This window comes from Astatotilapia calliptera, chromosome 17 (assembly GCF_900246225.1).
Source record: "Astatotilapia calliptera chromosome 17, fAstCal1.2, whole genome shotgun sequence".
In the NCBI taxonomy this organism is placed as follows: domain Eukaryota; kingdom Metazoa; phylum Chordata; class Actinopteri; order Cichliformes; family Cichlidae; genus Astatotilapia; species Astatotilapia calliptera.
In genome coordinates, this window is record NC_039318.1 from 34,858,713 (window position 1) to 34,871,261 (window position 12,549).

General features: G+C 42.9%; 1 protein-coding gene across 6 annotated transcripts in view; it reads right to left on the reverse strand.

The window, feature by feature from the left end:
• Positions 1-12,549, reverse strand: part of celsr1a (cadherin EGF LAG seven-pass G-type receptor 1a) — a 95,967-nt gene that overhangs the window by 29,590 nt on the left and 53,828 nt on the right. For 5 of the 6 annotated variants that reach the window (XM_026146097.1, XM_026146099.1, XM_026146098.1 and 2 more), the window contains exons 7-8: positions 11,251-11,331; positions 1,308-1,465 (exon numbers count right to left, since the gene is read on the reverse strand). In XM_026146097.1, the coding sequence (XP_026001882.1) occupies positions 1,308-1,465; positions 11,251-11,331 (239 nt within the window). The remainder of the gene's footprint in view (positions 1-1,307; positions 1,466-11,250; positions 11,332-12,549) is intronic. The other variant, XM_026146100.1, reaches the window with a different exon arrangement.

Below are 12,549 nucleotides of genomic sequence, written 5' to 3' on the forward strand. Positions count from 1 at the left end.
AAAATACCACAGTTTTTGTCTTGGTCGTATCATTTTATTTTGTTGTATTTATCCGCGACACCTTTAAGCCCGTTCTGTGCAAATACTGCCTGACATTAAACCGGTCTGTGGTGCAAAAAAGGTTGGGGACCGCTGGTCTAAATAACATCGCCTGGCTGGGAACATGAAGGGCTCAAACCATGAATCTTCTAGACGTTCAGCAAATCAGCAGAAATCTGCAGGCTTCTTTGAACCAACGTTCAGCCATAAACTTCAGCGCTCTTGGGTGATGTCTTAACAGTTATCTAGAAAGTTCAGATTTTCGTTTTGTTCTTTTATTTAAATACACAAGAATGCAAAAACCATAGTGTCAGACACTCAAAAGCCCGAAGTTCAACTTACAGCTATGATCCAGAATTCATTTGTATGAATATTAATATAAATATATAGCAGTAGAGTTAATGGGTTTTGATTTATTTTTCTGAAGTATTGAAGGAATCCGTGTTATGGATATTTGTGAAAAGATATCCAGTACAGAGACTCCAGTGTCAATACAGACTTGTAGGATATATTAAACTAGTCTTTAAATCCCAAAGGTTTCTTTTTCATAAATTTGTTGGGGTTTTTTCCCAGATACTCCTGAAATTTACAGCAAGAAATATTGTTGGGAAATCCCACCCAGCACTCTACAGTTGTGTCAGTGGAGTCATGTTTTTCTGCCTCAACAGGACTCACTCTGCAGCTTAAGCCACACTCTGGATTCTGTCAAGACAGCTTCGAAAGTGAAACCTCTCAGGCTCTCGCCACTTTCCACCACATAAGACGCAGCGGTCTAATTATTCCAGCGTGATCAAATTAAAGCATCCTCAAAACGCCTCTCAGCGTCTGTGACCGGTGCAACAAGTTCCTGAAAGTATGTAAGCTCATTAGCTCCCCTTTGAAGCTTTCTCTCTCGCTTCCTTTCAGTCCCCACCCTCTACAAAGTAAATGGGCCTCAGCATGCAAGCTTTCCAAAAGAAAAGGCACACTGTAAAAATATAAATTGATGAGTGTGTAATAAACACACAGTTAATCCTGTAAAGCCTGCGCTGAGATGAGCTTTTGGTTGTCTGACAGCAGAGAGACCACACGGATGAGCACGGAGATTAGGAGATAAAAGCGGGAGAAGATGGCAGAATGTGAGTTGTGTAATCTGCTGTAATGAAGGCGAAGCCCCCGAGGCGCAACACATTCCCTCATTAGTCTGACTAGTTTGAGTGAATGTGTGTGGGAAGAGGTCCAGAGAGAAAAGAAAGAAAAGAAAGTTGGTGAAAGAGGTTCCCTCTTACTTCTTCTGTCCAATCTGGGTACCCTGCGCGGCGCAGGAGTAGTTCCCGATCTGCTTTCCGAAGCGGATCGCCATGGATATGTCACAATCGTCAATGGCGACCATAGCCACTTTTTCTCCGGACGGTCCAAAAGGGTTCCCCACGCTCACCATTTTAGGCTGAAACACAGAATGAAACAGATCACGGTCATTCATCGGCATTTAAGAATGATAGTGGGGATTTGAGAAATCCCACTAAGTGTATCTTATTCCCTGCGTGAGTGTGCTTTGTTACAGTAAATTGCCTCAGCTGACTGAATTTGGTTAAAACATTTAATGCTCGATTTCTTTCTTTGTTTCTTTTCACACAATGTTAGAAATCTGGCAGGGGCGGCAGCGCGATCAGCGCGATCAGCGCGGGTCAGCGCTACACAAACAACGTCTAGCTGACTTTAGCGGCGGCGCTCAGGCCTCTCTGGGCTTAAGATGACAAAAAAGCCCATTGTGTATTAGCTCGCACCTAATGATTACAAAGTAGCCTAATTCTTCCATCAAGGCCCGTGGCCGACGAATGCTGATCTGAGAAAATGTGGCTCGGCTTAGAAAATCAGGCCACAAAATCGCTTTCGAGTTTCTAATATCGAACCTGAGAGCAAAGTTCAATGGAGCATTTCCCTAACAATAGCAGCTTTGGAACAGGAGCAGAGTTAAAACCCAAAAGAGTTTCCACCAGGGAAAAAAAGGAAGTGCATTCATGGTTAAAGCTGAGATTTATTTCAAATTCTTTACAAATGAAGCACTCGTATCTTCTTGTCTTGCGTTGAGTGCCTTACAGCAGATGGAGTCATAAGTTATGTCACTCTGCTATCTCTACTAGGGTTATGGTATATTTCTGCAGTGCATAAAGACGGCGGCACTGAAGCTCTGAGATCTGATCATGGCGCTGTGTTTATATAAAGTTTACATAAGGCTGACAGGCTGAACAATAGCAAGAGAGGCTTTCTAACCACTTAGCAATAGGGGTGGAAATCAGAGAAACTACACCGAAGCGCCTGAAACATCTGGGGAACTGAAGGAGAGCAAAACACCCCCTCAAAACTCTGAGAGCAGGGATCAAGTATTTATTCTCAACACTGTGATATCAGGGTTTACGTGTCTAGTTTAGTATATTTAATGAACCTGAGTGAAGGCTTTATGGTTACGTATGACTCTGCATTATTTTAAGATGAAAAATTAATGCAGTAGAAGAGATGAGGAGACACAGATAGAAAGAAAATGTGTGTGTGTATTCTCTGCTACATTAATCGGTGTAGAGTAATGAGATACTGGTGGGGCTGATACAGGAAACAAAAGAAGAACACAGAGGGGGGAAAATGGCAAAGGACAAAAAAAAGGAAGTCCAGAGAAAAGAGACAAAAGAGAAAATGGCAGACGGGCAAAAACTGAGCAGCACAGGGCTGCACTGTCTTCTATTTTGGCTCAGGTGGGCTCCGGTCCAGGCATAACTCTAACCCACAGGGAGGGTTTTTTGATCACGGCCACTCCCTTCAAAATGCCCCATTTCCACAGATTCTACAAAACACACTTTCACACTTTCAATAAGAAAAACAGGAAGCATGGCACGTCTGACACCGCTGCTGTTTTCTTTCTCTTTCACATGTAATCTCATTTGTACAGGCTTTAGGTGGAAACGTCGTGCACACATACACATAGAGACACAGACAGATAAACAGCTGAGTACAGACAGAAAGCACGAGGCCTTATCGGGCATGGTTGAGCAAGGCATCATGGATGAATTCTCTCATTTTTGCCCGTCTAGGATTCATAGAGTGAATCGATATGAACAAACAGTGAAAATGACATCAAAATTCTCCAGAGTCCAAGGACGTGTCTTAACAGGTTTTACTTTCCTTTTCTCCACACAACAAGCAGCAACTTTAACGTCTGAAAAATGAACATGAAAAACGAGCACATGTGCTAAAAAATGGAGACAGCAGTTCCTTGATTGGCCGCTTGGATCCGGCCAATTTAACAGCAAAATAAACACGTTCACAGCCTGCTGCAACAAACTCTTCTGGTCTCTGTGGCTACTTTTCCCATGAAAACCAGCTAAATAATCTTGTCAAATCTGACCGTCACTTCAGTTCGTTGACTTTAAAAGAAGGCTATTGCCTTCAGGTTTCTAAATTTGAGCCTCTGAGTGACAACAGACCAGGTGGATGCTACCACGTGATTAAATTCTCCCCTCCCAAATAATTAGGTGGTTTGGCTCAAACAGCTTGAGCCGAGTCTAAAACCCGAATCACAAAAATGTAAGACCAAGAGGAAAATATGTGATTGAAATCGTGGGTCCTGCTTTTGTTCCTCACCGTCTGAACAAAACCCAGGCTCACTAAGCTCACTGTAGGCAGGTGACACCCCACAAACTCCAAATATGAACCTCTTGCTGGCTGAGCGCGATGCTTTATCGCTGAAAATCTTCAAGTGTCAACGTCATTAGTAAGTTACGTAAGTTGGACTGTTCCTCCTGAGCGGACATGTCGGCAGCCCGTGATGAGACGCTGCACTTTGGGAAACCTGCTTCATAGCACCACTCAGATGAAGGAGTTAAGACACAAAGTATGTGCTTGACAGGCTCGTGGCTGATTTGACCCTGATAATAACGAGGACCTTTACTGCTTAACCCCGCTGTGAAATATGCACAAAAATGTCCCCTGTGGGCCATTTGTGATTAGGGGCACCACTGGACTCCAGAGGAAAATAAGAGCAACATGTGGCTTTCTAAGCTGTAGAACAGGGTTGTCAAACATAAAGGCATGGGGGCCAGAATTAGCCAGGTGAAAAGTCCAATCCGGCCCACTGGACAAATTTGGAAAATATGAAGGAAGAGATAAATTTGGGGCTTTTAACTATATTTTACAACTTTTCTTACTCCACCATGGCCATTCATTTCACACCAATTAAGGAATAGAGAAACAATTAAATAGCAGGGTTTTTTTCACTGATTATACTGCACTTCTTTTTCTTATACTGAGATATTTCAAGGATCAAATGTGTCATTAAAAATCTTTACATTGACACAAGGGGAAGTTTCACTGGTCCGGCCCACTTAAGATCAAAGTGGGCTCTATGTGGCTCTATGATGAGAAATGAGTTTGACATCCCCGCTACAGAAAGTGTTAGCACAGTGTTAGAAGAAGCTAAACAGACCTAGGTTTAAATGATCCACATACACACATTATGTATTTTTACATTTTTAGAGCTGCACCTTTATAAAATCTAGAGTTGATCGCATTCAGATTTGATCAAAAATAAAAAATAAAAACAAGGAAGGAGAAGTAGAAATGATCCGCTTTCTTTCCTCGAGCACTTTAGATAAAATGAGATTTAAAAAAATGAAACTAATGATTAAACAATGTAAATATGAGCAAGCGTGGGAGCAGTGCTGGAGAAAAGCCTTTAAAGGGTGAAACAGAAGGTTCTTGACCTGCAGCTGCTCTGATTAACGTCTTATCAGCATCTCTTTAGATTTCAGTGGATGGTGAAATAAAAGCAGGGAAAAAACAACAAAGCTGGGAGAAGAAGAAGAAGGAGAAGAAGAAGAAGGAGAAGAAGGAGAAGAAGAAGAAGAACCGAAACCCGGACTCTTGCAGCTGTTACAGGTGCTGATCACACAGTAAACTCACATGGTATAATGTACACTACATTTACTTGGAGCCTGTGTGTTTGTGTGTGTGTGAGAGAGAGATACTGAGAGCATAAAGAAACATCGACACACACACAAGTGGACGTGCTTTAATACGTGAATGTTTTTGTCACTGTGTAATGCATACTTGCAGCTAAAACTAAGACTCTGCTAATTCATGTAAAGCTGATCACGAGCTAAAGATATGGGTCAGCGATGCATTCTGTGTGTGTGATGTGTAAGCATAGTTCAGAGTTTAAGGTTTAAATGAGGCCAAGCAGAAAGAGTGAACGAACGTTGGTCATGTATCCCAGAGATATCAAAAACATCAGTTTTTGTTAACAGAGCTTTGAGCAACAAGAATGTTTCCGGATCACCAGAAATTCCTTTAAATAAACATATTTTCCTATATTCTGCTGAATAAGACTTGAGACTTCGCTGATTGCCCCAGAAGCAGCAGACTCAGGGCTGACAAAGGCCCCACAAGTCAGCCCCTCACCATAAACTCCCACGCTCAAGCACCAGATGTCGAAAATGGAATTAAAATGTTTAATCAACCGTTTTGGTCTCCGTAGCCATCTTTGGTGATTGGATACTGAATGTGATGACGAGGGTGGGGATCTGACTGCGAAGCTGCACGCTCATTGGCTAAAGATTTTAAAGACTTTAACCCTGTCCTTGGATTGACCATAAATTTAAAAAAATGTAATTAGGATTGCATTCAATATGAAGTCTTCTATAAAAGTCATTAAGAGAATGCAGTTTAGGCCCCACTATAGCTCACCGTGCACTGAAGGGCGGAGTCCTTACTGGAGTCTGCCCTGGGCCGCTATATGTGGCACCCACCCCTCCAATAACACACACACACACACACTTCTGTCCCCACCTTCTGCTCAGCACTGTTGTCCAGTAAACTAACGGACAGTTTACATCTTTTGTGTATTCACTTTTCAGATCCAGAAGTTACATCTATCTTTTACCGTGTCTATGGATGTATCTGTGGATCCCTACTGGCAGAGTTGTCATGTCTGTATGGCATAAACAGCCCAACATCTGATCAAAACTAGTCTACTAGTTGCGCCGAAGTCTGCCATCTGTCAAAGTTTTAGAGTTTACGCAAATGCAAAATCAGTTTGTGCTGCTACTACTTTTGTTTTTATGAATTCCCATTTAAATTGCTGTAAATGTTGCCATGTCTATAACTGAACACTAAGTGTGCCTGTTAGCTTCAAACATGAGCTGCTTCAGGCTTCTCTCTGACCCCTTCTTTTAAAGTGCACTTGGCCCTCGCTTTGAGGGGCCCCATGAGAGGCTCTCATTTACCTTCCGCCTGACTCGGGCCGTTGAGGATTCCCTCTCTCTAAGGTGTCGTCTCCAGGGGTGATAGGCTTGCTGCAGCCATGGCAACGCACTTGATCCCCACAGCTTACCACAAAGACGAGGAGGGCGGAGGGCATGAGGTGATTGGCCGAAAACCCGCGTTGCGCAAGCACACGCACGGATACACACAAGTTCTAGCTTAGGCAAAAATGCAGAAAAAGTGTACACTGTGTGTGTCTGAGGGGGACACTTTCAAGCCCACACACCGTTTTCCTCCCACCAACACAGACGCACACACTGACAACTCCATTATTACGTGCCTGTCTGTCAAAGCCGACATGATAACTTAGCCAGCCCCGCGGCCAGGATAAAGAGCAATGCTGCACAGACTGTTACATGTAGCTCAATGACTGACCCAGAAAACACCTTAAACACTGTCACAATGAGCAACAAGCAACCTGAAAGTGTGTGTGTGTGTGTGTGTGTGTGTGTGTGTGTGTGCGTGTGCGTGTGTGTGTGTGTGTGTGTGTGTGTGTGTGTGTGTGTGTGTCGAGTGGGCAGGACAGAAGTGGTGATTATGTCCTTGTTCACGGATGTGCTCGGGGAGTATGGAAAGGATGTCTGCAGAATGCGTTTACAGGCGTGCACATTGAGTGAGCGAGTGGCGAGCTCGTGCGTGCGGGAGCGATGCAGGAAGCGGCGAGCAGCGCTGCAAACGTCCACATAATTCACTGGGATCATAAAGGAAGGAGAGCGCACAGTCTTTTATTTTATTTGCAGTCGCCTGAGGAAACGCCATTGTTACTCTGATGACTGGATGAAAATGGATGCCTGAAAATGTGCCCTTGATGGTTTTTGGTGCTTGCGGTTAAACTGTGCAAACTACAAAATAGGACCAAGCGTGTTTTTATTTTCATAAAGTAGCCGCAAAAGAATGGTTTTAATCAGGGAAAAGGCTGGAGCCAAAATAAAGACGGGCACAGAACCAAAACCAACTCTGGTGTTTGTGTATGTGAGTGAAGTGAAGTGATTTTCGATCATGTCACACACGGGCTCGCGTATCCCACCTTCCCTCTGGCAGCAACAAACTCTATCATGTCCACATTACCTCACCTGCCCTGTGGCTGTGTAAACCTAGAAGTGTGAACACACACACACTTTACACGAGGCTACAATGTACCATGTTCAAGAATATATGTTACTGCCATCCCCATCGTCTCACGGCTTCGATCTATCTGTCAGTGTAACAGACGGACAGCAGCCATTGTTGGCTCGAGGCTTTCAAGAGGCACAACCAACATGCAGACGACACATAAGCGGACGCAAGAGTAACTTTATCCTGTTTGGACCCTCTCGAGAAAATTCCTTCCCCCTAGTTGGCAAAGTCAAACAGCCGGTATGCTGACATCAATGGCATTACCTTCCGAATGATGTGTTTTATCTGCTTGTTGTAATGCTTGAGGTATGTCATAGGCGCCTTTTGTCTGCCTCTTTGTCAGCAAGCTAATGCAAAACTACTACAACTAGGAATCGTGAAATTTCTGGTGGAGGATGGAGGATGGGCAAAAGGAGAATCCTTTTGATCACTTTTTTATTTTTTAAAGTTGACCTTGGTGGAAGCACAGTTCATAGGCAGGCTTTGGCTCTTTGTCTTCTTTTGCTTAATTAATAACAATAAACTTTTGCTCTTCTTTTACATTACTTACTTACATACAGAACTTTAGGACTCTGCCTGGTATATACATGTACATATGCAATTAGTAAAAATCCTATTTTTTGTTGCATCTTCAACTAGACTTTGGCTAATTATGATCATGTGACACAGAGGTCTGAGTCTGGCCTCTGAGGTAGGAGCTACTGCTGCACAGTGACCATCTAATTGTTATTTAAAGGGCCTCGCAGAGCTCACAGCATAAAGCGATTAAGGATCATCAGGGTTGATGCTAATGTTTTGCAGGAAAAAAACCTAATGGTGCAATAAAAGCCGGATCTGACAGGGATCACAGAAGAGATAAAGAGATGCAGGGAGAAGAATGAGGAGGCCAAGAGGCAAGACAGGAGGAGGAGAATATTTTACTGCAGGGAGGGCAGAGCAGCTATAAACTGTGTGGATTTTCTCTTTCTCTCTTTCTACTTTTATGCCCACCTCCCGACAAAAAAATTCCACTGAATCACTGTCTTTTGCACAGTTAATAAGAGGTTTAGGTCATGCTAGGTGAGGTGTGTGAAATTTCCTCCCCTTAGTAACACCCACACACACACACACACACAATATTTCACATCGCAGCAGAGTTAGGAAGGAATGTCAAAAATTGGAGAAGGTGCAAAAAAAGCAGACATAAGACAGAAAGGTGTAGTTACTGTATCTCCACAGTCCAAAACACACAATCCACTGTTCCTACTGACCGCTAACTCTGCACAAAACAAACCCGACCCAATAAATTGCAAATGTACTGCATTCATCTAACTTCTCACTACTATTTCATTCTGAGGGCAAATCTTTGAGCGACACAACAGGTGATTAATGATAGCATTTGAAGTTAGATGACAATCTAAACAGAAGCGTGCAAGCTCATGATGATATTTATCATCTGTTATTATTACCAGAGCCTAAGCTTAAAGTTTAGACCTGCCACTCTGATGTTGCCAAGGAAAACACAGCCACTGCTCAGTGGGTGTCTACCCACCTGTTTGTCTGCCTGCCTGCCTAGACTCGAGCGTGTTTATTTCACCTGAGTGAATGCTTATACAGGAAGGCAATGAGAACTGACAGATGATGAGCAACAGCACTGTAACTGTGTCCTTTCTGCTTATGCACTGTTTAGGTATTTGTAAGTAGCAGACTCTCCAGGCAGGCGGAGCAGTGGAGCAGAAAAAGATACAAGTGCTGCATGAGGAGACTCCCTTAGCCCTGGGCAGTATGTTTCTGAGTATTAATCATAAAACTGAATATCATGACAATGTTAGTGCCTACCAAAACTACAAAGCAAAAACCTTTTAATCAGATGTTACACATAAAATTGAACTCCTAAAAAAAAACCCTGACATTGACTTTATTTACTCACTTGAGTATTTTTATACCACCAACTTGTGCTAAATATTGTTTTGAGAAAAGAAGAAAAGAGGCTCAATACATAAAGCTAGACTGAACCATGGAAAGACATGAGCGTACGCATCAACTGTACCATGTGAGTTTACAGCTGCAGAAGCATAGATTGTATTTTAAAGATGGCCATTCCCATGACGATGTCAACCACCAGTTTCTAAAATCCACATGTTGAAGCTTCAACTTTAGCCTCAATGTGGTTTGAAAACTTAACTTTAAACCCATGTTGGGGTTTTTGGAGCTTGGTGTTAGCATATTTACACGAGTACTAAAATACCAGCTAACGCTAATCAAGGTTAGCTAGCTTTAGCCACAAACTGTGTGGGTTCAAAACAGAGATGATTTCTAGTTCAACCTAAGTATTATACTAATAAAATGCAAGAATGCACTCACCTAAACTGAAGTACAAACTGAAGGCACACTATTTGTCAGATAATTCCATCAAAAGTCTTTTAAGAAGACAGCCTTCAGTGACTTGAATTAGTGGATATGAAGCCTTTAGGCAGCATAGCGATCACCCTACAAAGAAAACAAGCTCCTAATTTGAAGCTTCAACAAAACCTAAACAGGTATAGATTTTGTTTGTAAGCCCTTATGTTTATAAGTTCCTGTATTTTATGAAATGAAAATGTTTTGGACCTGGGTGTGCGTGTTGATCATTTTTTTAGTATTTTGGAGCCAAGTGGCCACTCGAGGAAGAAAAATATTTGGTACTTTAGTCTTGCCTTAATTTTTCATCCCTTGAGATTTAAGTTTTCTAGTAAACAAAGTTTCCAGGTCTGAAAAATGACACAAGCAGAACTCATTCAAATAGTCAGGAAATGGCAACTGCTTCAAAAAAATGCACTGAAAGTCTAACTAGACAGTTAGAGGTCGAGTGGATCATCTCCCTGTATTTTACCTTGTCCATAGCATCCTCTTATGTCACACCTACACTCTGCACGTCCTTCCTTCACTACATGAATATTCTCTTTGGTCTTCCTCTTTTCCTTCTGCCTGGCAGCTCCATCTTCAACATCATTCGTCCAATATAGCCACCATCCATCGCCTCTCTAACTTTCTATCTAGCCTGAGCTGTCCTCTTCCACCATGACAACCTTCAGCTTGGCCTCCTGTGTTTTATAAGAAAATGACCCAACTTCTCACCAGATTTATGACCTCATTAAATGCTGTATACACGCTTTATGGGGTAACTACCTTGTGACTGAGAAGTCACTAGTGTCTGTGGATGCAATGCCCTCATTTTCTTCAGATCTATCCCTTTTTTGACATCCAATTTTTAAAAAACAAGGTGCCGATGGCCTCAATGTTCAGTTCAAGTCTTCACAAACTGATGCATGACATACGCATTAGCTAACTTATTTATAGAGTGTTGGAAGAACACTGTGGAGCAATGTTATGACTCGTGGGTCCCCCTTGTGTTTATGGACAAACACAGGGATGACGTAATAATCATCCCTTCTACCAGTGACACATTGTTATTGGCACGTTGCGGTAATATCATGCAAAGAAGCAAGTGTCCACAAAAGCAGTGAAGAAGCAGACCGCTAGCAAACATGTAAAAATGTTACGATTTAACTAAATATTAGAAGAAGAAAAAAAACGGCCTTAAAAGTGATGCATGACTTCATAAAGAAGTCTAACAGAAAAGCCAGGTCAAAGCCTTCAACAGCCAAACAACAAACCAAAACCACACCATCTACGACAGCATTTTCTACAGTGGAGACTAGACCAGAGCCAAGTGACAGAGTTAGTCCAGTGGACTGTACTAGAAGCAGAGCGAGGACTAAATGAGACCCAGGCGAAGGGGGAAAAAAAGCCCAGTTGGGGACTAAGCTAGAGGTCAGAGGTTACCTCCTTCTTATTGAGCTCCAGCCAGGCGGTATAGAGAGGGAGCCGCAGAGCTCCGCTGGAGTCCACCAGACTCCACCCGTCCTGGGAGAGAGACACCGTGAGAGAGAGACACTGCATTAGACCTGCAGCTCACAGCCAAGCCTCATCAGCATGCGTGTATGCTCTTTACTCACGTGAACGTGTAATTAGTGCATTTTTTGTGATTCTTTTTATACTTTTTGCTTCTTTTGTATGTGCAGATTAATTGCGTCTTTTCATTAAGAAAAGCAATAAATTATGGAAAAAAAAAAATCAAAAGTACGGTGACGGAGTGCGTCTGAATCTTTGTTCCCATCAGCACAACAACAGCGCTGCACGCGAGATGCCTTCATGCTCCGCGGTTACATTCGCTACCGACCAATTTGCCGACAATAACGACATCCTACTTGCCCACTTCAAAAACACCTCTCCCACCACCTCGCACAATAGGCAACAACTCACGCACTGCCGCCTTTGGACAAAAGCGACTGTGGCAGATTTACGTCACGCTGTGAAATGCAACGCTGTGTGAAGAACAGGTGAAATTTACAGCAGGAAAAAAACAGTGGAAACATTCAAACACGTGAACGTCCCGAAACCCGGCTACCAGCATGTCGACAAAGCCAGTAACACAACAGTGACACAAGAACATGTGCAGCACTATGTGATGATTACAGTAAGTTAGTAAAAAGTGATCAATATTTTTCCTCTGAGGGGGTGTAGGTTTACCTACAATGTTTGAACATGAACACATGTTGCTGTATCGTATTACAGTTGGTAAAATAGCAGCTAAAGGTAGCTAAAGGCACTGTGTGTGTTTATGTGTGATGATAACCTCAACTGTCTAAGGTCTGTGGAAACATCAAGAAGAACAAAGAATAACATGGCCTCTTCCTCTAAAAACACACCCTGACTGAGAATGCAGAGTCTGGGGCTTCACCTTAAAAAAAAAGAGAACTACTTAACCTTTTTTAAAAGCACTTAGTAAAGACAACACACAAAACCTTCACCCATGTCTGTGCAGGAACACGAGATAGCACGCACAGACACAATGAGCCCTGTGCCCTTCATCTGCAGCAAACACTCACACAGAAGTGTATGAGTGAGCGTGACACAGTTAAACACCTAAAAAGGAATGCGTGCCACTCTGTTGTGCGACGGCCACCCGGGCAAGCTGATGTAAAACTGCAACTAAAGGAGGATGGATGACTACTTCAAAACCACTGTCGGGCTCTTTGCAGCGTATCTTAAAAACAGTTATCCGCTGCGCGCGCGCGCGTG